This window comes from Lontra canadensis, unplaced genomic scaffold, assembly GCF_010015895.1.
Source record: "Lontra canadensis isolate GAN:19392208 unplaced genomic scaffold, GSC_riverotter_1.0 scaffold15, whole genome shotgun sequence".
In the NCBI taxonomy this organism is placed as follows: domain Eukaryota; kingdom Metazoa; phylum Chordata; class Mammalia; order Carnivora; family Mustelidae; genus Lontra; species Lontra canadensis.
The window spans coordinates 12,096,481-12,124,069 of NW_022631009.1; the positions used below are offsets into that span (position 1 = coordinate 12,096,481).

The 27,589-nt window shown below is 33.8% G+C and overlaps 1 protein-coding gene across 2 annotated transcripts in view; it reads left to right on the forward strand.

Annotated features, from left to right (window-relative positions):
* Positions 1 to 27,589, forward strand: part of NUDCD1 (NudC domain containing 1) — a 60,448-nt gene that overhangs the window by 21,063 nt on the left and 11,796 nt on the right. The window contains exons 3-8 of one of the 2 annotated variants that reach the window (XM_032858465.1): positions 1,501 to 1,686; positions 4,987 to 5,167; positions 8,599 to 8,781; positions 12,770 to 12,974; positions 18,054 to 18,198; positions 22,421 to 22,546. In XM_032858465.1, the coding sequence (XP_032714356.1) occupies positions 1,501 to 1,686; positions 4,987 to 5,167; positions 8,599 to 8,781; positions 12,770 to 12,974; positions 18,054 to 18,198; positions 22,421 to 22,546 (1,026 nt within the window). The remainder of the gene's footprint in view (positions 1 to 1,500; positions 1,687 to 4,986; positions 5,168 to 8,598; positions 8,782 to 12,769; positions 12,975 to 18,053; positions 18,199 to 22,420; positions 22,547 to 27,589) is intronic. The other variant, XM_032858466.1, reaches the window with a different exon arrangement.

The following is a 27,589-nucleotide window of genomic DNA, read 5'->3' on the forward strand; positions in this document are numbered from 1 at the left end:
GTGACTGGAGTAACTGATATTCTCTCTTCCCTTCATATAATATACTGACTAGAGACCACAGTAAGCTTCATAGTTTACTGCTAGTAGGCTACTCAGTACTATACTGAGAACATTGCTATTTCTGCTAGTTGAGTTTTACATCGCTAATACTCAGATATAGTCATTCTAAAAACTTTATGCCAGCTGTGCTTGTCATTATATTTTCATTATTTAATCAGTATTATGTTAATCAGTAAAATATGAATACAAAAAGAAGGAAGGGTGCCATTTCAAAGAAAACTAAACTAGATGCTTTAGAAAGAGACATGGGTCACTAAAAAACTTGTGGCTGGTAAGGACATTTTGTTTACTTAAATTTTGTTAATATATGCATTTATCTAAGTAATTCTAGGAACAGAGAATGAAATACATGAGTTAAGAATTACTTTTGGCCTGGGGCGCCTGGGTGGCTCAGTGGGTTAAAGCCTCTGCCTTTAGCTCAGGTCATGATCCCAGGGTCCTGGGATCTAGCCCCGCATCGGGCTCTCTGCTCAGCGGGGAGCCTGCTTCCTCCTCTCTCTCTCTGCCTACCTGTGCTCTCTGTCTGTCAAATAAACAAATAAAATCTTAAAAAAAAAAAAGAATTACTTTTGGCCTGTAGGAAACTCTGTTAACTGAAAACAAAAACTTTAGCAACAACAATAAATTATTGAATTGAGTATATCTGATGTATAAGATGTTAATTTCCTGAAATGTAGACCTTTTTATATATTTTCTTATAAGGCATTTTAATGATGCAATCCATCTTACAGTTTTAAATTCTAAGGATACAGATACAATAAAAATGTGCTAACAGTAACCTAAGCTGTTAATAGTCTGTAAGTGTAGTGTTTTCATACCACAGGTGGATGTCTTTGGAGGCATTTAGAACATGATGTAGTGTTTCCAGTTTGTTAAAAATACTGATCATTAAGTCTAAACTTAAGACCAAGTTACTACAGTGTATTAGTTATTTCTTGCTGTGTAATATCTTACTTCATCACTTAGTGACTTGAAACAATAAATACTTGTCATCTCATAGTTTTTGTGGGTTGGAAGTCAGAGTGGCTTAGCAAGGTGGTTTCTGTGTCAGTGTTTCTCATGAGGTTGTAGCCAAGATGTTAGCCCAGAGAGCAGTGATCTGAAGGGTCAAGGAGGGCCTTCAGATAGTTAGCTCACGGGGTGCTGGTTATTGTCAGGAACCCTTATGTCCTCCCCACGTGGGTCTACCACATACAGTACCACAATACAGTACAAGAGAGAGCAAGCAAGATAGAAGATGTAACAGAAACTATGACCAAGTTTGAGAAGTCACAAACTCAGTTCTGCCATATTTTATTAGTTAGAAGCTCATACTCAAAGGAAGGGGAGTTAGGCACCTTTTCTTAAATAAGAGTGTAACCACTACACTGATACTTATTCTGTATGCATATGGATCAAGGAGAAGGAAGGATTCATTTATAATGTTTCATTTCTTTTTAGGACACTGCTTTAGGAAAACCACGAGAAGTGTTTCGACTTCCCACAGATCTGACAGCATGCGACAATCGTCTTTGTGCATCTGTCCATTTCACATCTTCTACGTGGGTTACCTTGTCAGATGGAACTGGACGATTATATCTCATTGGTACAGGTGAACGTGGAAATAGTGCTTCTGAAAAATGGGAGGTGCGGTTTTGTTTTTGTTTTTTAGACTTAAGCGAAGTCTTGAAAATATATATAAATTAGAACTTAGTGATTTTGAAATTACTCTTTCTGGGAGTGGTTTACATGTGACTTCTTCATCTTTATAATAAAATGTTTTGGAAATTTTTAATTCAATTATAAATAGATACCTTTTACAAAACTGGTTTGATCTGGGGTCATTGCAGTTGTCAAGAACTGCATTCATTTGTTCAGCAAATGTCTATTGAGTGCTTTATATATGTGTAAAGCGGTATAATAAAGTATTGGCATTGCCTCCTGCTTGATGAAGAGTTCGCCAGAAATTATGCTGGAATATCTTTTCTCCTCTACTCGTGTTACATTTGCTGGTATCTTTATGGGCCCAGCATTCTTCTGAGGCACCACAATGCTAGCTATCTGGTAAGTTGCCATTGGTCAAATAGTAGTTTACCAGAGTATCCCCTACTTAGAAGAATATACTATAAAATATAGTAATGTGCCAGTCTCTAAGATGCTATTTTTATTTCAGCTTTTTCCTGTTTTTGCTTTTTTTTTAGGATTTTTATTTATTTGACAGAGAGAGACACAGCAAGAGAAAGAACACAAGCAGGGGTAGTGGGAGAGGGAGAAGCAGACTTCCTGCAGAGCAGAGAGCCCAATGCTGGGCTCAATCCCAGTGACCTGAGCTGAAGGCAGACAGGCAGACACTTAATGACTGAGCCACCCAGGCTGCCCCTTTCAGTTTTCTTAAAACAGGGTAACATTTTCAAATCTGAGGGGCAGACTAGAATTTTAATAATAATAAGTAAGGAATTAATTTCTTTAGAGCCACAGTTTTTGAAGGTGGGAAAGAATGACCCGGAGTTCTAAGTGTATGTGATACTGCTATTGTCCAAATCTCAGCGGGTGGCCTTTTAGTTCTGCATAAAGAAATATGAACTTAATATATTTATATCTTACGAAATATTTTTATCAGACCAACAAATGCCTATAAAGATCAGGTTTTTATTATTTGAGAAAAACCAAGAAGGTTGTAGAACCAGATGGCTTGCCTTTCTTACTGAGTTATATTAAATGGAATACTACCAAATTGTAATAATTCAAAAAACTAAACAAAAAACATAAATAACCAGAACAACAGTAATCTGTTTGTAGGGGGCCTTTGCAGGTCTTTGTAGTCACAGATTTAAATATTCATTGGACATTGACATTTTTCTGCTTGGCCTCCAGTAGTAATTTCTTTTTCTTTTTTTTAATTTTTTTTTTTTTTTTTATTATGGAGGCAGTGTGATATGTAGATAGCATAGCTGTCTGAAACATTTGAACATTTGGAAGGAGTTTGGAGAGTGAGGGGCAGAAGAATGAGAATTTATGAATTATCAAGCTGTGGATTCTGTTGGCTTTGAGCAGGAAGAGACGCACTGACGCAGCTCGCCTTCAGCTTAAAAATAAAACCACATACTCTGCCAAAACGAAATTCATTCGGATTTATAAATCATTTGGTTTGTGTTCTGTGTATCCCCTTGGTACATATTTTAGGCCTTTAGTGATATTTTTTAAATCATATAAATTTTTTTAAAATCTAAATTTACTTCATGCCCTCTTCAGTATACACTGTTGTAATGAAAGGTGCTATAAGCACCTTCAGAGATGTTTGCAGTTAATAATAGTTTTGGTTGGGGAGAGGAGGAGTGGGACAGGAATGGACTTGGGCATTAACTGAGGTGGGAGGGATACTGTGGAATATTGATCACTTTAAGAACAAAACTGAGGAGAGCTTCAGGACTTTGGGGAAATTGGTGGAGCAGAGAGGAAGCTAAAGGTAGGAATGGTTGGGGGGGTACAGTGGGGTATAAAGGGGCCAAGTAAGAGCTGTGATGACTGCAGTGTAGAAAGAGAAATAAAGGGAGACAGGAAGACTTCCTGCTTTGCCAGTGTGTTGCCTCTACTGTGATGAGGGTGCTGTTGGCAGCGCTATCACGCTTGAGTTGCCAGGCTTGTTCAGGAGAAGGGAAACTTCAGCCTGACAATTTTTAAAAGTTTGGACATCTACTCCCTGGTCTCATTCCAGTCCCGTTCACATGAGAGAGGAAAAAGAGGAGCCAGCAATAAACTAGCTACGTGTACCTGACAAAATTTACTTTTTTTTCCCTCCCTTTGGTCTCCTTGTTGTCCCCCAAACAAAAGTGAAACCCAAACAACTAAAACGTATCTGTCATCTCAGTTTTGAGTATTCGAGATATTCTTTGCTGTTCTTACTATTTTCTGTTTGTGGAAGACCACAGAATGGATTCCAGAGGTCTCCTATTTGACTACTTTGGGCAGAGGTGCCAAACACTTAGGGAAATTGACATTAAAACACACTTTTCTTTACAAGGCTTTGAAGTAGGAGCCGATAGGATTCCAGATAAAGGGTTTTTTGGGTTTTGTTTTGTTTTGTTTTGTTTTTTTAAAGCTAACTTCTGTCATTTTGGATATTTTCTTCAACCATTAATTTTTTTATTTATTCAAAGATCTTGCTTAGCGAACAGTCTTAAAATATCTCTTTTTTATTTACTCTTAAATAAATATGAGTCCTTTAGATTATGTGTTGATAGAAAAAAGAATTTGTTAAGATTTTGTGTCTCTATAGTGCTTAGATTTGCTTTTTAAAAAGACACACTTCAGTATTATATTTAAATAGTTTGTTGAATTGCAACTTTTAAATGTAAAGGGGCTCTTTTATTTTTGAGAAATAAAGTTTGAGTGGTGTCTCCAATTCCTTTGACTCTGACCTTTGCAGACTTTTAAGAAACAAATGGAAGGACTAAACAAAAACAATAAGAAAAACCATACATACACATGTGTGCACACATGTTCATAAACATGAACAATATTCAGAAACTAGAGGAACAAAGCAGAAATAAATCATACACAAGATAGAAGAGATAAAGGAATCAATATTGACCAGCTCATGGCCTCTTTTGTAGCATTCTTTTCTAGGAGCCTGCTTCTAGTTCTCTTTCTTCTTTTTATGCTACTTGGATGCCCTGTTATTTTCCTTTTTTTTAAGCCAAGAGTACTGATTACTTTTCTCTATTATACAAATAGGCATTTTTAAAAAGTTCTTTCTTCACAGAATGTTATTTGAACTTGCAACCTTTATTTAAAGGCTTTTTTCATTTTTCTATTCCTTGTAATAAATAGTATACAAATTAGTTGTTGTATTGTCAGAATTCTGTGCATTCCTTCTGTGCTGCCTGCATTTGTGTAGTATGTACATTTTTGTATGTGTGATCTTTTTTTTTTTTTTTTTTTTTGCAGATTATGTTTAATGAAGAGCTTGGGAATCCTTTTATCATAATTCACAGTATCTCACTGATGAATGCTGAAGAACATTCAGTAACTACCTTACTTCTTCGAATAGAGAAAGAAGAATTGGATATGAAAGGAAGTGGGTTCTATGTTTCTTTGGAATGGGTCACTATCAGTAAAAAAAAAAAAGGTAAAATATAAAACATTGTGAATCCATAGTGGTTGGCACCATTTAGTAGACTGTGAAATGCAGAGCTGTTCCTGTAAATGCTGTTGACTTTTTCTTGGGTAGTGTTGCTGTGATTCTAATACCTGACACCTAATGGGATGAATAATTTCTCTTTGGGTATGGATTATAGAAAAAATAATAATTTGCTTCCACTTATGGAAATAAAGGCTTCCAATTATGCCTTTTTATATAAAAGACATTCTTACATAATCTTGGAAGAATTTTAAGTGTGTATTTTCAATATATACAACACTACATAAATATATTCTTCTGTGTGTGTATATTACATAAATAAGGATTTACATATATTGTTGAATGTAAATTATAAATTACAGTGTAAATGAAATAGCAAATAAATATAAATACCTAGATGGAAACAAATACCTTTATTTCCTTAAATCTTAACTGATTTCTTTCAGATCTAATTGAACTTTGCTGTTTGTTTCTACCTTCAGGAAAACTGCTGGTTTTTCTTACCTAGAATGCTTCCATGTTTAAAAAAAGTCTCAACCCTTGGTCTATTTGAATCTGTGTGCTAGGCTTCTAACATGGACATTAGAAGTTATTTTTTCCTTTATCAATTAAGACTCCTTTAATGGTGTGTCCTTGCTTTTCACCTTGCTTATTAGTTCTTACTTGAAAACTAAGTGGATTTTTTTGTAGTTGAGAACTGAGGGAGCATGTTTCCATGATGACTGTCTGCCCTTTTTCTTAGTTTTTATTAATTTACTCATTTAACTTATGAGTCTTAAATTATAGCTGATCCTTGAACAACAGAGGTTTGAGCTGTGCAGGTCCATGTATATGTGGATATTTTTTGATAAACAAAGGACAGTACTGCAAATTTATTCATGATTTCCTGAATAACACTTTCTTTAACTTATTTTATTATAAGAATGTAGTGTATAATACATATACAAAATACATGTTAATTGACTGTTTTTGTTATCAGTAAAGCTTCCAATCAACAGTAGTTAAATTGTGGGGGGGAGTCAAAAGTTACACACAGATTTTTGACTACACAGAAGACTGGTGTCCCTAACCTTTATATTGTTCAAGAGTTAACTGTTAATTTATAATCCAATAAAAGCTGTTAGTGTCTGTTTTCTAAGAGGGCTTTTTTATTTTAAAATGAACATGTGTATATGTACATACCTGTACATGTACATGTGTGCATATTGTGTGTGTATATACATATATATGTAACAGAATAGTTTATAAGTAAGTTGAGTAAACTTCCTGGATTTTTTTTCTGTGAACCGTTTAATATAATTTTTTGGTTTTCTCAGTGTTGTAGTTTAATCTCTGGAGGAACATAGTAACTTAAAACTTTAGGTATTGGAAAACTTTCTGTACAGGTCTAGATGGTAACCATACAGTTTATATCACAACTACTCAGTTATGCCACTGTAGTCCAAAAGTAGCTGTAGATAAGACATAAATAAATGAGAAAAGCTGTATTCCAATAATACTTTATTTATGGACATTTGAATTTTATATAGCTATAACATGTATTTAAATATTATTATTTTGATTATTTGTAGTCATTTAAAGAAGTATAAAATTCATTGTTAGCCCACAGACCATATGAAAATATGCATAAACTCAGCTTTGTCTCCACTGGCCATACTTTGCCAGTCTCTACTTTAGATAAGAGAAGCTTTAATTTTTTTATCAAGGGATGTAACTCGACAACTTACAAAGAAATCATGATGCATATTTTTCCTCCTGTTCTCTGGTTCTGTGGCAGCTGTATCTCAGTTCACAGTAACTTACCAGAGTATAGTGACACTCTGCTCAAGCTTCACCACCTGCATTCCCTTTGCTTTGTATCCTTGCCTCTACTGGACAGTTATAATTAGACTCACTTTTCTTTTTATCTCCCAAGGTTGTAATTATAGGAGTATGAATTCTCCCCATGGCTTACTTTTTCTCTCATTACTCTTCTTAATGTTTCATTCCTTTCACCCTCCAAGTATTATTAATATAATTGTTATTCTTTTCCTTTTTAATGAACATAGCAGTACTTTTCTAAACTGTGTTGAGTGGAACATCTGATAAATTATGTTTTGTGGTCAAATAAATTTGAGAATGAATGTGGGTGTATAATATCCCTATTATACATTAAACATGTTAGAGGTTCTAGAAATTTTGAGTAAAAGAGAATGTAATTTTAATCAGGCATTTCCCAACTTATTTAATCATGGAGTTACTTGAAATTCACCTGTTATTTTCTCTTGCACACATATTAGGAAAAGCCACCCGATAGACTATGTAGTATCTTTCTTTGCCTTGCATCTACTGTGCAGGAAGTGTATTAGCTCATTCATAAATTTATAGGTCTGTTCTTAAATATGTATGAAGTGAATGTGAATGTAGGTGAAGATTTAGAGGGAAAAATGACAGATACTTTAGAACAGATTGTATCGTCATATAGAACATGTGACATTGAGTTGTGATTTTTGACTACTCATTGTGAAGCTTACTTGTTAACAAGGACAACCCACTTTAAGAGAGTAACAGTATAAGTAAAGGTGTGGACCCAACTGTAATGTTTGAGTACTGTAAAAAAGTCCCACCTATCTTTAAGAATAAATTCAGTTATTATGCAAGAAATTTTCATGATACAGTTAATTTTCTTTTTTTATATTTTGTATCTTAAATTTTATGTCTTAAAATTAAGTATCATTATGCTTGATTACAGTTGGCTTGTAGATCTGTCTGTGTGTATAAAAATCATTTCTACCATAAACATTTCATTTTAGGGAAACCCATTTATCAATAGCTAGAATAGGCAGAAAAATAGTCCACACCATACCTTTCCTTTATCCTTAGTGTGGTGGCTCTTTTCAGAAGATGCCTATCATGTACCTGCTGGGAAAGTATAGACAGGCTATAGTAAAGGAAAAGGTAGATCCATCTGAAGCTGGTATTTCGGGTAAGTTAATTACTTTCAAAGTCTAGAGCACTGTTGTCCGATGAAAATGTCTGCCAAGTGGACATATTTTACATATGTGCCATTTAATACAATAGCAGCTAGCCATATGTGTGGCTGTTGAGCATTTGAATGAAATGTGGCTAGTGTGCCTGAAGAATTGAATTTTAAATTTTACTTAATTTTTATTAAATTGCCACTATGGCCAGTAGTGTGCTACTTTCCACATTGGAAAGCACAATCTAGAGCAGATTTCATCAGACCTAGTATTTTAAAGTAGGTGTGTATTTGCAGAAAATTAGGTTATAAATCTTTTTATCCCTTTAAAAAAACTCTTAGTGGCATGCCTTTTAATAGTACACTTAAAATACTTAATTAAAACTAATATACAAATACTTTTATAATATAATGTTTTATTTGTAATTTTTTTATTCTAAAATACTTTGTTTTCTTACAGATACTAACAAATATGAAATTATTAAGCATGATATTCTCCGTGGAAAGTCAGTACCACATTATGCTGCTATTGAGCCTGATGGGAAGGGTCTGATGATTGTCTCCTACAAGTCCTTCACATTTGTTCATGTTGGTCAAGATCTTGAAGAAAATAAGAATGAGACCATGTCAGAGAAAATCAAAGGTAATTTTACTCTTCCCCTTCATAGAGCTTGTATGTGTTTATACAACACACATTTATGGCTGGTTTGTCTTCCTGGTTAGGTTTTGGCTTCTATTAGGACGAGACAAGTTTTCAATTTTTATTTCCCTTTATACTCGTCATAATAGTCTTCTGTAAAATATATTATCTAAATAGTATGAACTGTTTTAATTAGTAATTTAATTAGCAAAAATATTTTTTAAAAATCTATACATTAGGGGCGCCTGGGTTGCTCAGTGGGTTAAAGCCTCTGCCTTCGGCTCAGGTCATGATTCTAGGGTCCGGGGAACGAGCCTCACATCGGGCTCTCTGCTCAGCAGGGAGCCTGCTTCCTCCTCTCTCTCTGCCTGCCTCTCTGCCTACTTGTGATCTCTGTCTGTCAAATAAATAAATAAAATCTTTAAAAAAAGTTTCTGTACATTAGCTTACCTGATAAGATGTTTAATAAATACCTTCTAAATGAATAAATGATGTCTCTGTTATTGGTGTTTGAGAAGCTAGCATATTAGTATTGAAAATATTAATCTTTTAAAATAAGTTAAACTCTGTTGATTATAGGTGTATACTAAGGTATATGTTCTAAACTTTTAGTACTAAGCTGGAAAAAAGTTCTTGAGGGCAAAATCACCAAGTTTTCCCAATGTTAAATGAATAAATGGGTGAAGGTAATGTTTTAAAATGAAGACAGTAATAAGATCTTTCAAAAGAAATTTGTATTTACTGGGACGCCTGGGTGGCTCAGTCAGTTGAGGGTCGACTCTTGGTTTTGGCTCAGGTTATGAGCTCAGAGTCCTGGGATAAAGCCCTGTTTCGGCTCTGCACTCATCAGGGAGTCTGGTTGAGGATTCTCTCCCTCTCCCCTTCCCCCAGCGCTCACTCTCTCAAATAAATAAATCAAAAATAAATAAATAAATAAAAATTCTATTTCCATACAAAGAATGTGTACTCTTATATTCAAGAGAATATCACTCTATAATAGTACTATTCGTATTTCTGATGTTTATTAAGCCAGAGAATAGTATATTTTACTGAACAGAGTGTTTCATAATATTTAAGTTATACAAATTAATCTTTGAATGTGCCTTTTTGTTAACTATATAAAATAAAAATTAGTTTCACTATTTTTATCTAGTTAGAGTTTCCTAAACAAAAATCCTTCGAAAAGCATTTGAAAGTAATAACATAATAAATATTTTTAAAATATTTTCCCCAGGTTTATAGATATATGCACCTTTGAATATGAGAGTTGTGCTCGATGCCTTTTATTTAGCTTCTCAACAACTTGATTTCTTCATATGCAATGCGTTTTTTGTTAGATTTCTCTAAGATCCCTTTCCAAATAAATTCTATTCTGCCTTAATTGTAGTAGTAAAGTCTTCCAGAGCTTAGCCAAAACAGCTATTCATATCTCCAGACCACATGCCCTTTAGAACTCTTGGTGAGCAATTGCAAAGGAGTAAAAGAATGCCCTAATCTTTGGAACCATTTTACCTAGTAGCTGAGATACCCATGTGGTTCCAAGACTGATGGCAGCCTAGGAGGGACACAACATCTTTTTAAATCACACCTACCAGTTTAGGTATTGTTTTTCTTCTTTTTCACATTAATATTGAACTCCTCAATACATCATTATGTCATTTCTTCCCTTTCACTGTGAACCTCAAATCACCTGTATTTTTCTGTTTTCCTTCTAATAAACAGCCTTTACTTATAAATGACAAATCTCATTTTTTTTCAAATTATGGATAATTTGTTAATTATAGCATGCATTCTTAAAAATAATCTTCTGAGAGTTTATACTGGTTTCATTTTCTATAAACCTCAAGAAGACTGATATTGTCTGTTGCCTGTTTGGTGTTGTCATAATGATATAAGTAATAGCATTCTCTTTTCTTTTTCTTTTTTTTTTTTAAGATTTTTGTTATTTATTCAACAGAGATAAAGAGCACAAGTAGGCAGAGCGGCAGGCAGAGGGAGAGGGAGAAGCAGGCTCTCCACTGAGCAGGGAGCCTGATGCAGGGCTCGATCCCAAGGTCTTGGGATATGACCTGAGCCGATGGCAGCCGCTTAACGGACTGAGCCATCCAGGTGCCCCAATAGCATTTCCTTTGAAAGACTTAAGACATGGGGCGCCTGGGTGGCTCAGTCACTTAAGCATCTGCCTTTAGCTCAGATCATGATAGGGCTCCCTGCTCAATGGGGAGCCTGCTTTTCCTTCTTCCTCTGCCATTCCCCACATTGGTGTGCTCTGGCTCTCACTCTCTAATAAATAAAATCTTTTTTTTTAAAAAAAGACTTAAAACGTAATTTCTAAAAACACAGAAAGGCATTCAGCAACCAACAATTGAGGAAATTATTTAGTTGTTTGTATGACTTTTAGTAGAGAGAGGTTTAAAAAATTCTGGCTTTCCCTTTAGTCTACTTCTATGGCCTTTAATTTTTACTAAAAACTGTGATTTTGTAGACTCTTCCTCATTCTGTATCTATCAGAAGTTATCCATGGAGTCATGGTTACATATAAACTACCTTGTTAATTTTTGTGGTAGACAGAAAATTCAGTGAAACAATTACTTGCCTTAAGGAGTTTATAGTTATCAATCTTTTAAGCTACAGTTGAAACTTACAGTGAGTTTATATTAAAAAGTACTTCTAAAAAGGTAGGAGAGAGGTTCTGAGAGCCAGCTTAAAGGAATGTGATACAAGCTAGAAATTAATCCAAAGTAAAATTTTATACTAAAAATTTATTAATTTTTATATTTCTATATATCATGCTTTTAGAGTTTATTAAACATCAAATAGAAGTGACCCTTTAAGAAGATATATCATACTTAATGTTATATCTTCAAGCATATCTAGTACTCACAGTTTTTACACAAAACTGAAAAATAAAAAAACTAATAACCCCAAAACAAGAATAGTAGCCCACATTTGGTGAGGGTTTATGGTATATTTAATAACAAGATTGATAATATTTTATCTGTATTAACTCTTAAATTTTAATAGTTCTATGAGATATGTAAGATTTTGTTACTTTATTTTGCTGATTAGAAAAAAGAGGGTCAGAGATGAATTGCATGCCAAAATTAATAAATGGTTGAGCCAAGATTCAGACCTATGACTAGTCAACTCTGGAGTACTAGTTCCTAACCACTATATTATACTCCTTTCTAATGAGCATGTGGACAGATTAATGTTTATGGATATCATTAAGCAAAAGTTTATTCTTTTTGTACTTAAGCCCTGTTTTCTTATTTCATGTTTGTGGTATGAAGGGTTTTAAGGTATTTCTTCAGTAACTGGCTTTTTAGAAGATAAGCCAAAGAGATCGAGAAGGAGGTGAAGAGAGGGTTCATTCATTGGGAACTTAAGACAAATACACTGACAGCCCTTGAATTTCCTGTGAAATTGCTTTCATGCAACAAAGTTGTAGGATAGAATAGCTAGTTCCTTTGTAAATAAATAATACCTTTTATTTTTGTTTGGATTTGTAGCTCACCAAGTAGTGGTCTCGTATGTCACAGAGTTACATCATTAGGGCAAATCAAGGCAGTGGTGAAAGTTTCACACAGTGGTTCATGACATATTTGTCATTCTTTAGCACTAGAAATGTACAGTGTGTGTGTATGTGTGTGAAGAGAAGAGTAAGAAGGAGGAAAAGAGGGGAACTGGGAGGATGGGAGAGAATGAATGGGGATAAAGGATTGCTCTTATTAGTATTTTATGAGTGTTTATGTCCCTGGAACATTAGGTAAGCCTGGAAGAGGAAATGTCAGGTGCAATTATTATAACTCTGAAAATTCCCCAAAGAGATCTGTATGTGTTTGTTTATAAATATTTTTTTTTTGTGAGATCACTAGAAATTATGCTAAGATTCTTTTAGATAGGTGTTCTTTTGTATGCTCTAGTCTCTAACTTTATGTACTCTATTCATACTTTTTTATTACATCATGTATTTTTCTTTTTCCTACAGAACCTCTCTATTACTGGCAACAGACTGAAGATGATTTGACAGTAACAGTACGGCTTCCAGAAGGCAGTTCTAAGGAGGACATTCAAGTACAATTTTTGCCTGAGCACATCAACATTGTGCTGAAGGGTCAGAGGTTTCTGGAAGGAAATCTCTATTCATCTATTGATCAAGAAAGCAGTACCTGGATAATTAAAGAGAATAATAGGTATATATAGATAGTTGTATTTATATTTGAATTTCTGTTTTTTTGTTTTCTGTGTTTTTTTTTTTTATCCTTTCCACAGTGGTTACACCAAAGTTGAATACTATAATGGGTCTGTCTGTATTGCTGATTCATTTCTTAAGATAGATTAAAAATGGAGTTACTAAAAAAAATATATGTTTATAAAAAATAAAATTAAAAAAAAATGGAGTTACTGTATCAAAAAGTATAATTATCAGTAAGATTAAAGATGCTACTGTAGTCATTGTTTGCATTCTGTGGTAGAACTTTTCATTACCAGCTCTGAATAAAATCATAACAATATTAACAGTAATAATTAATAGATAAAAATGTTTTTGTTTTTAATGAGAGAGCCTGTGTACAAGTTGGGGAAGGGCAGAGGAAGAGGGAGAAGCAGACCACCCACTGAGCAGGGAGCCCTATGCAGGACTCAAATCCCAGGACCCCAGGGTTATGACCTGAGTCAATGGCAGACACTTAACCTACTGAGCCACCCATGTGCCCCTAAAATGGTTATTTATTTTAATTAATACTTAAAAAATTTTTAACTAATTTTCTCTTACTAATTCCAGTTTCCCAACTAGATAATAATTCCTGTTCTTTAAATTTTAAGATACATAAAGGGTAAACAGTACGAAGGCTCCCTCCAGCCCAGGCCCTCCAGTCACCCTTCTCCCCATAACCACTATTATTAGTTTCCTTCTACAGGTATTTTAGGCATATTCAAGCAGATTTATATTTTCTTGAACAAAAAAGATTTCAACATAACTGTATATAGTTTTTTACAGCTTACTTTTGTTGACTTTTAACAGTTAATCTTGGATAACTTTCCATAAAGTATACCTAGTGATTTATTCTCCTTTATGGTTATTTATGGTATTTTATTCTATCAACTGCACAATCATTTTTAAAAAATGGTCCTGTATTATGGGTATTTTGACTGTTTGCAATCTTTTGGTACAATGAATGACTTTCTAGGGGCGCCTGAGTGGCTCAGTGGGTTAGGCCTCTGCCTTCGGCTCAGGTCATGATCTCGGGGTCCTGGGATTGAGCCCCAAGTCAGGCTCTCTGCTCAGCAGGGAGCCTGCTTCCCCCTCTCTCTCTACCTGCTTCTCTGCTTACTTGTGATCTCTCTGTCAAATAAACAAATAAAATCTTTTTTTTTTTTTAAGATTTATTTATTTATTTATTTGACAGAGAGAGAGAGATCACAACTAGACAGAGAGGCAGGCAGAGAGAGAGAGAGAGGGAAGCAGGCTCCCCGCCGAGCAGAGAGCCCGATGTGGGACTCGATCCCAGGAACCTGAGATCATGACCTGAGCCGAAGGCAGAGGCTTAACCCACTGAGCCACCCAGGCGCCCCAACAAATAAAATCTTTAAAAAAAAAAACAATAACTTTCTGGATGATTCAGTAGCTTCACTGAGTGACACAGGTGTCAAATTCAATGAATTCTACATATAAAATCTGAATTTTATCTATAAAAACCTCAGTTGAAAGGAATATGTAAAACAAATAGGTAAAGGTTGAGTGTCTTATAAAACTATAACCTTTGCTTCTGCTTTTAGTCCCCTTTGGAAATTTGTTGCCCCAGATCCTTTACACATTCCTCAGGTATTTGGATTAATAAAATTATTCTTTTATTATAAATTAAGTGTTAGTAATCACTACATTCTGTGATAAAAAGGGTCAAATTTGGTCAGAAGTGGGTTAAAATTAGATATTTTTACCTTAAATATAATTTTCAATTTGTAATACAAGACCCATTTGAATCTTTGCTATGAGTCTAAATCCTGAGAGTCAAAAAAATGGTATCTGCTTCAAAAAAGTTTAAGCTTTATGTTTTTAGATCCTGAATTCATTTTATTCATGGGGAAGTTTGGTGACTTGGTTATACTTTCTTTTTTAATGCAGTAAGAAAAATAGATTTATCAGTAAATGATGTCATTTATGGTTTATTAAGAATTATTGAACTCTTCAGTATTCAATATTCAGTGAATTCAACGAAAAAGAATAATGATTTCTGTGAATCTGATCCCTTGTCTTTCTGTTTTGGCACATGGATTTTTCTTAAGCTGTTCTACTAATTCTTGGCTAACCAGTTTTAATCATGGTATATTTAAATAATCCCTGTAATTCTTCCAACATTTTTCATAATCACTCCTGCAAATGTTTATGAAAGCACTTTTATTGTAATTTTCATTAAAGCATTACTCTTCTAGTGGGAGAGTGAAAAGTTGATCTGAGCTAGATTAAAATCAATCTCATGGACATGATAGTTTTCAGAAATCCAACCTTCAAGGTGATAAAAGTCATTTATAGAATCCTTACCAACAGTCTTACAACTTTTTTCTTTAAGAATACCATACTTATTAACACATCCAGTTATGAGTAGGTACCTGATTTTGCTAACAGTTTATCCATTTACCTGGATAATAAAGATGTGGAAAAGGACACTAAGAAGAAAAGAATCTTGGAATCTGTTGTTTCTGGTAATCACCCATTTGACTATGGTGGGGTCACCACAGTCAAGCACATTGGCTTTTTGCTTCATTCTTTGTGAACTTTGACATGCTAACACACTGAATTCCTAACAGAATCTCATAAGATTACGCTTTCCTAATTTTATTTTATTTTTAACTGAAGTATAATTAATATACAGCATTGTATTAGTTTCAGTTTTATAATATAATGATTCAACAATTCTATACTTAATGGTTATCATGATAGGTATAACCCTTAGTCCCTTTACATTTTTTAACATCTTTGAAAAACTTAGTTAAAAGGTTCTTTAAGAGGGGCACCTGGGTGGCTCAGTGGGTTAAAGCCTCTGCCTTCGGCTCAGGTCATAATCCCAGGGTCCTGGGATCGAGCCCCGTATCAGGCTCTCTGCTCAGTGGGGAGCCTGCTTCCTCCTCTCTCTCTGCCTGCCTCTCTGCCTACTTGTAATCTTTGTCTGTCAAATAAATAAATAAAATCTTTAAAAAAAAAAAAGGTTCTTTAAGAAATATTTTATATCACCACATTCTATTTAAACATATGAGATTTGAGGGTAGCATTTATAAATTGGCAAACCAGCTGTAACATATTATTAATAGAAGTCAGGAAGCAGTAACCCAGCAAAGCAAGCTCTAGAGTTCAGCATTTAATACCTGAGTATTGTTTTCCCATTAAATTTGAGGTACTTGATTACAATTTTATATTATAAAAGATAATTACAGTGACATGTTGGTGGTGTCATTGGTTTAAAAACATGATTCTCTGTACCTTGTTAAATTATTCATATCTCTTATTTTTTAATAATGTTCCGTCTCACTTTGGAAGGATTTACTAACTAGTCTAGGTTATTATGTTATATGTTCTTTTTTGCTTGGATGATAGGATATGATACTAGTTTCAAAATGTAGAAATGCAGTTGTGCTAAAAGGGTTTCACTAAGTGTGCAAATTTAAAGATGGTTCACAAATTCTTTTTCAATGAGATTGTATGAACTCTAGGTAGCAACTGACGACAAATAGTACTTATTATTCTGGTCATGGTAAACTTTCTTCAGTAATTATTTACATATATTCGTTCAAAGTGGCAGAATAGTACAGTAGTGAGGAACTTGGACTTGGAGTCAGACTGCTTTCCTAGCTTGTAACTTTGGCAAGTTACTTAACCTCTCCAGGCCTTTTATTTTTTTTCTTACTTATAAAATGAAGATGAAAGTAATACTTACTTTATTTGGTTGTCATGAGCAATTGATGAGTTGAAAACACCTAAAATGCTTGACAGCACCTGGCATATGGGAAGATTAAGTATGAGTTGCTGTCATGATTCTTCTTCATTGCCATCATCATTTTCGAGATAACCTTTCTCTTAGAGACTATTATTGTAGTAATTTTTAATGCTAATGATAGGAACTCATTACATAGAAAAGATATTTTGTATTGTCTCTTAAAATAAGCAGTTTCAGAATAATGTAAACTGCTGTAATTAATTCATGAGGTGGTGATAATAACAGCCTTGAAAAAGAATAACTGATAGGTTTGCATGTTCTATTTGATAATTATGATAATAGTTATTATTGTGTCCTTGCAATTTTTCCTTGCAGTTGTGTTCCAGGGCACGGGTTAGTGACACACGTGTACCAGAGATGGCACATGGAAAGGTTGCTTTCCTATGGAACAGCTACCACCACCCCCATTTTTCTTTGTGTTACAGCAACAGCTACTCCTAAAGCAGCTTACGTGAATTTCCCTTGCTATTCAAGAGGCACTTGGACATCTCCTGTGACCACAGTCTGCCCTGACTCAACTCTTTCCCCTTCCTGCTGCATCAAACCTTAATCCTAGGATTCACTGATAGGCCCTTTTTAGCGTATTTGGAATTTGTGTTTAATGGCTTAAATGTATGGAATTAGATTTTCAGTTGATAGAGACCAAATTAACAACTTTTTTTCTCCTAAGGAGTTATCAAAGTTAAATCTACTTTCTTTTTAGTTCTTTAAAATATGTATTTTAAAAATTAACATTTGTATTGATCTAAGTTGCCTGATGTTTTACATTAATGATTATATATCATGACTACTAGTTTGGGGACATGAAACTACTTTTTGGCTCCATGCACAAGGAGGTACCTTTAGTTATAGTCTCTGTGCAGTTAACTTTATGTGGCCACTTCAGTCATCACCCTCACCACCACCACCATTCTAGTAAAAGCTCATGGATCCATGCTGCTTATTCATCACTTACTTTCACTAACACACTGCAGACTTGAACTACAACAGTACTTTCTAGGTGGTCTCGCTCTTGACAGTCAATCTTCTCATCAGGCCATTTGACATACCACTTCTAGTGATACTTTTTTGTTTGTTTATTAAGTATAAGTTATTTACCCTTGGATTATGGATTTTCCATCCATATTCCAATACGCAGTACTAAAACTAAACGTTTTGTAAAACATCTCTGGCTGGACACCAAAGGGGGATAAATTCAGTGGAAGATTCTTCTGTTTGGTGTTGATTATATAATTTGTATAGTTGCTCAATGTAACGTTACTTTTCTTGTTTAACTTCTAGCTTGGAGATTTTCTTGACTAAAAAGAATGAAGGACTAACATGGCCAGAGCTAGTGGTTGGTGATAAACAAGGAGAGTTTATAAGAGACTCAGCACAGTGTGCTGCAATAGCTGAACGTTTAATGCATTTGACCTCTGAAGAACTGGTAAGCAATTGCAGTAGTAGTGTCATTTTCCAAAGGCCCAGAAGTATGTGAGGATTATGCCATGTTTTTCAAACATTATTTTACATTTGATAATGTTAGAGACACAGATTAGGCACTAAGGAATGGTATTTGACTATAGCTTAAAATTCTAATACTCATTCCTTACACTATATGAATACATGTATGTGTGGGGTCATTGTATAAGGTGGGTATTCATGTATGTATGTATCTCTATGTACATATACATGTATACATATATATACACACACATATATTCACACATATACACACATAAATATATATATTCTCCTTTAGGAGAATCAGTAGACCAATATTGGTATGGAAAAAAATTGATTTTACTGTATACCTATGCTAATAATCTACTTGTCATCATTGAAATATTTTAGGTTATCTTGGACTATCACTAGGGGTATAAATATACACTATAATTAATTTTAATTCTCAAAGTAATTCATTGCAGTGATTATAATAATACACTACTCATTCAACTGTGAGATTTTGTTGAAGTATTCCAGTCTGATAACTTTTAAGATAATGTTAAAAATTTGAATAAAGCATACTAGAATTTCAGTTATATGTTTATTCACCAAAAATTATATCAGCACATGTAAAATATCTGACTTACTGCCGCTTGGAGTTAGAACGATGAGGAAAAAAATGTATGAGGACATAGTTGTACTATAGGGTTAATTGAATCCTAAAATAGGAAGGAAATTAGAATACTGAAAGTAAATGTCTCTGTCAAAAAGAAAGCATGGCCAAAATGGAGAAACCAAGTTTCATGTCTGCCAGCAGTAAATTAAAATTTCAGGAATCACTAGAGTTCATGTGTAAGACCATGAAACTTTAATTTCATAGTCCTGGTGTTACAATAAGCCATGCAGACTGCTTTGCCCTGTTATGGTCCTTAAGCAAGTATTTATTGTGTTGTACTCTAGAATATAATATATAATATTATAATACAGTTACAGTAGTGGAGTTTTGTGGGTTTTTTTTATGTTAGGAGGTTTGTTTTGAGATTGTAGATTATTGCTGTTAACTGCCTTTTAAATTTGATTATTTCAAATGAAGATTGGTCTGTATGAGTAAGTTATTTATGACCGAAAACCAATATGTTTGTTACATTTTAGAAAAAGACATAGAATCTTATTATCTGCAACTGAAGTCTGTCTCATGTGTTTTAAATCTTTATACTTTTTCTTGCTATTCTACATTGGTTAGAACCTTTAATCCATTGGAAAATAGAAATAATGAATAGTGAATGTAGATATTCTTGCCTCATTTGTAATCTTAGAAAAATAACTGAATACTTCACTGTTAAGTATTATGGGTTATTTTTGTCATGACAAGAACATATTCTTCAATTTGTTAAACTGAGTGTTTTGAATCATGAAAGGCTATACAATTCTATCAAATACATTTTCTTTTTTGTGGTTTATAAACCCAAATTGGTCATGCTGTATTATCCTATTTACATATTACTGGTTTGGATTTGCTAAAAGTTATTGAGGACTTTTGTATCTATATTTAGGAGGAATATTGGTCTGTAGTTTTTGTTTTGTCTTTTTACTGTCATGATCCAGTTTTGATATCCGGGTAATGCTGATGTCAAAGATGAGTAGGTAAGTGTTTATTGCTTGTTCTAGTTCTGGAAGAGATTGTATAGAATTGGCACTATTTCTATAAATATAGAATTTACCAATGAGACCATCTAGATTGGAGTTTTCTTTTTTGGAGGTTTTTAACCATGACTTTAATTTATTAGGTATAGCAATTATTTTGGGCATCTATTTCCATTGTTTTTTGTTGTTTTTTTCAGTTTCCAATTTCATTTCTGTTATGTTATTTTCTCCTTTTTCCTTACTTTGGATTTATTTTGCTCTATTTTTAAAAGTGAAAGTTTAGATGGTGGCTTTTTTAACCCACTTTTCTATTGAAGATACTTAATGCTATGTACTTCATTCTAAACAGTACTTGACCTTCATCCTACCAAATTTCAGCCTATCTTCTTAACCCCATTAAGGCTTGATTTGATTTGGTACTGTATTTCCATGTTTTTTATATGCTGATATTCCTCATTTGTTCTTACTCCTAGGCAGAACTTTTCATGAACCTCAAATGAAAGTCTAGGATGTTTATCAGGGCTCCTGTGTGGGCCCTGTCCTCTAATTTTTGTCTCCCGAGCACTTCAACAACATCAACACTCAGCTTTGGAGCCCCTTGCCTGCTTCTTCTTTCCTCTTCTCTTTTTCCAGCTGAGCTTGAAAATCTGTAAATGACAGAAACAGCAGAGTCTTGGGTTCTCTTCTCTGCAATTCCCCTTTCTCTCTAATCTTGTCCTATTAAAATCTGGCTACCTTGATGGTCCTGACCTTTTAATTTTGCCCTTTTCAACATACGGGTAATGGAAAGGGGAAAGGAGGGAGAAGTGTAGAGGATACCTTCTGTATGCTGCTGGACATATTTATGTTTTTGAATCACCGAAAAAATGGCCCCAGCTAATTGCTGATATTGCCTTCCCAGCCAAGCATAGCAACCAGGATTGTTTCCATCGATGTATAGGCTGGAGCAGACAACCGCAACTAGGTGGCTCCATATCCCAAGTGGAACATGTTCAGGTTTGATAATACAGATCTGTAACTCCCAACCATTTAGTTTCAGAGGCTTTCTCAAGTCATTTCAGTAAGTTCTCAATAACATGACAGCATTTTGTCAAATTGGGTATGTGGACATTTGGTCAGTTGTAGAATTACATTCCTGTGTATGTATGTAAATGCAATTGATCAGTTGAGCATTGTGATTGTTTTACTCTGAGGGATATAAGACCAGACAGTGATTCTTGCATTTAAGCAATGGAAATTATGAAAATTAATGATTCCATTTATCTCCACTTTTGTCTTACTAGCTATACCTCTGTGTTTTTGTTTCGTTGGATATTTGTGTGTGTGTGTTTAGTGGTTCTGGAGTTTACACTATACACCTTTAACTCATTACCATCTTTGTCAAAAAATATTTCACTCATAACTTAAGAACTTACAGATTTCTATTCATCCTTTCTGTTACTCTTTTCATACTTTTTATTTCTTCATGTAGTGAACTCAGTGATACATTATTATTTTAACTTAAATCAGTGTTCTTTTCAAGAGATTAGAAATATGGGTAGAAAGAAAGATCTTAAATTGCCCCATATATCTGTTATTTCCTTTGTTCTACATTTCTTCCTGTTGGGTCACATTTCCATCTGTTGTCATTTTTCTCCTGGCTGAAGAACTTCCTTTAGAATTTTTTATAGTATAGATTTGCTGGGGAAATTCTCTCAGCTTCTGTTTGCTACAAAAATATTAATGCTGTATTCCTTTTTTAGTATCTTTGTTAAGTATGTGAGTCAAGGTTGATGGTTTCCCCCCTTTCATCACTTCAGTTCCACTCCATTGTTTTCTGCTTGCATTGTTTCTGATGAGAAGTTGGCTATCATTTGTATCTTTGTTCCTTTGTTCATAATGTATTTTTTTTTCCTCCTCTGGCTATTTTCTTAAGATATTTTCTTTATTACTGCTTTTCAGCAATTTCATTATAATGTGATTTGCAGTTTTTTTGATGTTTCTTTGACCTTTTTGAATCTATAGGATTATAATTTTCATCATTTATTAACCATTTCTTCAAATTTGTTTCCATTTTTCTGCCCCCTTCTAATTACTCATGTGTTAGACCATTTCATGCTGTTCCACAGGTTACTGAAGTTCTGGGGGTTTTTGTTGGTGGTGGTGGTCTTTTCCCTTTTTTTTGGTTCTCTCTGTGTTTCATTTTAGATGGACTATTGCTTTGTTTCAAGCTCACAGGTCTTCTGCCATGCCTCATTAGTTGCCAATCCCATCTTCTTTGGTTTCCATTTCAGATATTATATTTTCATATTTAGAAGTTCAGTTTGGTTCTTTTTTTGTCTTCCATACCTCTGTCAACATATACATGTTTTTCTTTACATCTTTGAGTATATAGAACATGTTTACAATACCTGTTTTAATATCTTTTTCTGGTGATTTCATTATTCTGTCATTTCTGTTTTTGTTGATTAGCATTTATTGGTCATGGGCCTGAAATTTAGTTTTTAATTACTGCTATAATCTTGATCTTTTTAAGAATGAAGAAATCCACTCCCTTATTGTTGAAGATGTATTTGTTTATTTTGTTTTCTGGTCTTAAGAATCCAAATCCAGATAAAGAAAAACCTCCATGCAATGCTCAAGAGTTAGAAGAATGTGACATTTTCTTTGAAGAGAGCTCCAGTTTATGCAGATTTGATGGCAGTACATTAAAAACTACTCATGTGGTAAGTTCTTGATCATTATATTTCTAAAAACTTATGAGTAAGTACAAGTTACATGAGATGATAATTGACGAAATGTGTAATTTGCAAAGCTGGCTTGATTAGCAGTTTACTGGCTATGATCTAAAACTCATCAGTCCATCAAGTTGGAGTTTCATACCACCAGCCCCAATAAAACAATGTTGTGTTGTTTTGGTACTGTTGCATATTTGATATCTTGTGATTGGCTTTTTTCTATTCAGGTTTTTATATATAGTTACAACTAATTTAGAATAACCTCATATCTTTTTTCATTTGAAATTATAAGTTTTCTTCATGTTCTTATTTCAATCTGGTTTAAAGGCTGGGTGACACTATATAATGTTATTGTTGGTGTTCTTGTGTGTATGCGTATATAGTAGTTGTCCTATAGATTATAGGATGCACTTTTAATACATTTTTAAAATTTCATTATTCATGATGATGCTATTTTTTAAACATCTCTTCTTTACATGAAGTCTTTTTCTATATTCAGGTGTTTTCTTTAATAGAATTACAGAAGTCAGATTAAATCTACAGTCTCATTCATGTTAGCAGTTATTACCTATTTCATTGCATCTTTACCTGCTCCTTGAGTTTTTTTGTTTGATCTTTACTAATTGGCGTGCAAGATATAGGATTTTTACTCTGTGGTTTTTTTATTTTTGACTGTTTCATAATGATTACTTTTGACTCTTTTGTGAAGAATTTTTTCCTTTATTTTGTTTTGGTGTTTCTTTCTTTTTTTTTTTTTTTAAAGATTTCATTTATTTATTTGACAGAGATCACAAGTAGGCAGAGGCAGACAGATTGAGAGGTGGAAGCGGGCTCCCTGCAGAGCAGAGAGCCCGATGTGGGGCTCGATCCCAGGACACTGGGATCATGACCAGAGCCGAAGGCAGAGGCTTTAACCCACTGAGCCACCCAGGTGCCCCTGTTTTGGTGTTTCTGACTGACTTGTGTGATCTTTATAAAATGTGTTCTTAAAGAGCATGTATGGTAGTCTCCATTATAAATAGGTTCTGTCTTTAGAAAGTTAAGAAACATACATACAGTTCCTCCTTGTACCATAGTTTTTAGAGATGATATAAAACATTTTCAATATTTTATACATACTCTAAAACTGCTTAATACACAATTCAGTGTTAATTGCTGGTTTAACTCCAGTCATTTGCTGTTTGTATAAATTGCAAAATGATCACCACAATAAGTCTAGATAATGTTTGTCACCATACGTAGTTAGAAATTTTTCTCTTATAATGAGAACTTTTAAGGTGTGCTCTGTTAATAATTTCAAATATGAAGTACAGTACTATTAACTGTAGTCACTGTGCTATACCTTATAATACCCAATACTTACTTATAACTGGAAGTTTATTCCTGTTGACACCCTTAATCCATCCCCCAGCCACCATCAGGTGTGAGGTGTGAAGGCATATCTCATGGTGGTTTTGATTTACATTTCTTGATGCTTAATGTTGTTGAGCACCTTTTCATGTACGAGTTGGCCATCTGTGTAGATCTTTTTTGGAAAAAATGTCTATTTAGTTCCCTTAATCATTTTTTTTTAAGATTTTATTTATTTATTTGACAGACAGAGATCACAAGTATGCAGAGAGGCAGGCAGAGACAGAGGAGGAAGCAGGCTCCCTGTGAGCAGAGAGCCCGATATGGGGCTCGATCCCAGGACCCTGAGATCATGACCGGAGCTGAAGGCAGAGGCTTAACCCACTGAGCCACCTAGGCGCCCCCCCTTAATTATTTTTTAATTGCATTGTTTGTTTTTGGCTGTGTAATTATAGTTCTTTATAAATTTTGGATGTTAACCCTTTATCAGATATGATTTACAGATTTTTCCCCCCCTATGCAGGAGGTTGCCTTTTCATTTTGTTGATCATTTCCTTTGCTGTTCATAAGTTTTTTGGTTCAAAATAGTCCCGCTTGTTACTTTTGCTTTTGTTGCCTTTGCTCCAAAAAATCATTGCCAAGACTAATGTCAAGAAGCTTAGTGCTTCTTCTGTTTTCTTTTAGGAGTTTTATGATTTCATATCTTAAGTTAAACTTTTGAATCCATTTGAGTGAGTTTTTGTGTATAATGTAAAGACAGTGGCCCAATTTATCCAGTTTTCCCAACACTGTTTGTTGAAGGGGGACTCTCCTTTCTCCATTGTGTATTCTTGGCTCCTTTATCATAAATTGAGCATATATGGGTGGTTTTACTTCTGGACTCTGTTCCATTTCTATGTCAATACTAGACTGTTTTGATTACTATAGCTTTGTAATATAATTTGAAATCAGGAAGCGTTTTTTAAAAGATTATTATGTTATTATATATTTGGGATCTTTGGTAGTTCCATATAAATGTTGGGATTTTGTTCTGTTTCTGAGAAAAAAGCCATTGGAATTTTGATAGGAATATTATTGACTCTAAATTGCTTTGCTTAATATGGACATTTTAACAATTTTTCCAATCCATGAGCATGGAACAGCTTTCCATTTGTTTTTGTTTTCTTCAGTTTCTTTCATTGGTATCTTATAGTTTTCAGTGTACAGATTGTTGACCTCCTTGGTTGAATTTATTCCTAATTTATTATTTTCAGTGCAATTGTTACTGAGATTATTTTCTTAATTTCTATTTCCAACAGTATGTAACTAGTATATAGAAACAATGGCTTCTGTATTTTGACTTTGCATCTTGCAACTTTACTGAATTTGTTAGTTTTAACAGTTTTTTGCTAGAGTCTTTAGGGTTTTCTATGTAATATGTTATCTGCAAATAGTGACAGTTTTACTTCTTCCTCTGATTTGGATGCCTTTTCTTTCTTTTTCCTGCCTAATTGCTATGCTTAGGATTTCCAATACTCTGTCGAATAAATGTGGTAAGAGGGGTATCCTTTTCTTATTCTTGATCTTTGAAGAAAAGCTTTTAACTTTTCACTGTTGAGTTTGATATTAGCTGTGGGCTTGTCATCTGTGGCCTTTATTATGTTGAGGTGTGTTCCCTCTTGTACCCACTTTTTTAGAGTTTTTATAAATGTTGAATTTTGTCAGATGCTTTTTCTGCATGTATTGAAATGATCATATGATTGTTTTCTTCATTTTATTGATGTGGAATATCATATTAATTTAGAGATATTGAGCCCTTTATTGCATTTCTGAAATAAACCTCACTTGGCCTTATTGTGTGACCCTTTTTATGTATTAATTCATTTTGTTAATATTTCGTTGAGGAGTTTGGCATCTGTGTTTATCATCAGTATTGGCCTGTAATTTTATTTTCTTGTGGCATTTTTGTCATCAGGGCAATGCTGGCCTTATGAAATGAGTTTGGAAGTGTTCCCTCCTCTTCTATTTTTGGAAGCCTTTGAAAAAGATTGATACTAATTTTTATTTAAATGTATGGTAGAATTCACCAGTGAAGCTGTCTTGTCCTGGACTGTATAAGGAGGTTTTTGATAACTGATCACTTTATCCATTTCTTTAGGTTGTCCTATTTGTTGATATATAATTGTTCATGGTAGTCTTCATGATCCTTTGTATTTCTGTGGTATCCATTGTAACTTTTTCATTTCTGATTTTTAGTTCATTCTTTTTCCTTGGCACGTCTAAGTGTAGTTAGAGGTTTGTCAGTTTTGTTTATCTTTTCTAAAGAACCAAGTTTTAGAGACTAAAAAGACAGTAGGAAAGATCAATGAAACTATCATTTATTTCTACTCTGATCTTTATTTCCTTCTTTTTACTAACTTCGGGCTTTGTTCTTTTTCTCGCTCCTTGAGGTATAACATTAGGTTGTTTATTTGTGATTTTTCTTGTTTCTTGAGGTAGTGATTTATTGCTATTCAGTCTTAGAAATGCTTTTGCTTCATTCCAAATGTTTTGGTATATTGTATTTCCATTTTCTTTTGTCTCAAGGTATTTTTTTAGTTCTCTTTTGGTTTCTTTTTGACCCATTGGTTGTTTTATAGCGTGTTGTTTAATCTCCGCATATTTCCGAATTTTCCGGTTTTATATTTGCAAATGATTGTAGTTTCATACCATTGTGATCAGAAAAGTGCTTGGTAAGATTTCAGTCTTCTTAAATTTATTAAGACTTGTTCTGTGCCTTAGTATCTCACCTATTCTGGAGAATGCTCCATGTGCACTTGAGAAGAATGTCTGCTCTGTTGCTTCTGGATGGACTGTTATATGTAAGTCTCTTAAGTCTGTCTTAATGACTTTTCTGAGTGGATGATCTGACCATTGGTGAAAGTGGGTTATTAAAGTCCCCTATTATTATATTATATTCCTTCAGGTCTGTTAATATTTCCTTTATGTATGTAGGTGTTTCTGTGTTGGCTTCATAAATATTTACAAACGTTAACATCCTCTTATTAGAGTGACCTTTTTATCATTATATAATACTTTGTTTGTCTCTTATTATAGTCTTTGTCTTAAAGTCTGTTTTGTCTGATGTAAGTATAGCTACTCCAACTTTCTTTAGGTTTCCACCGAATGAAGTATTTTCTCCATCCCTTCACTTTTGATCTGTGTGTGTCCTTACATCTGAAGTGAGTCTCTTCTAGGCAGCATATAGATGGGTCCTGTTTCTTTTTCTTTTTCTTCTTTATCTTTAAGCCACTCTGTATTTTTATTGGAGAGTTTATTTACATTTTAATTAGTTATTGATAGGTATGTACTTATTGCCATTTGGCTACTTATTTTCTGGCTATTTTGTAGTTTCTCTGTTCTTTTCTTCTCTATCTTTTTTTGTGATTTGATGATTTTCCAGAGTGGTGTGCTTAGATTCCTTTATCTGTGTATGTACTGTACGTTTTTGCTTAATGGTTACCATGAGGTTTATTTACATTTAACAGCTTATAACTGTTTTATGTTGATAACAGCTTAAGTCTGAATGCATTTTAAGGCTCTAAATTTTTACTTCCTGTAACATTTAATGTTTTTAATGCACCATTAACATTTTTATAGTTTTGTGTATCCCTTAACATATTATTGTAGTTATATTTTTACGACTTTCATCTTTTAACCTTC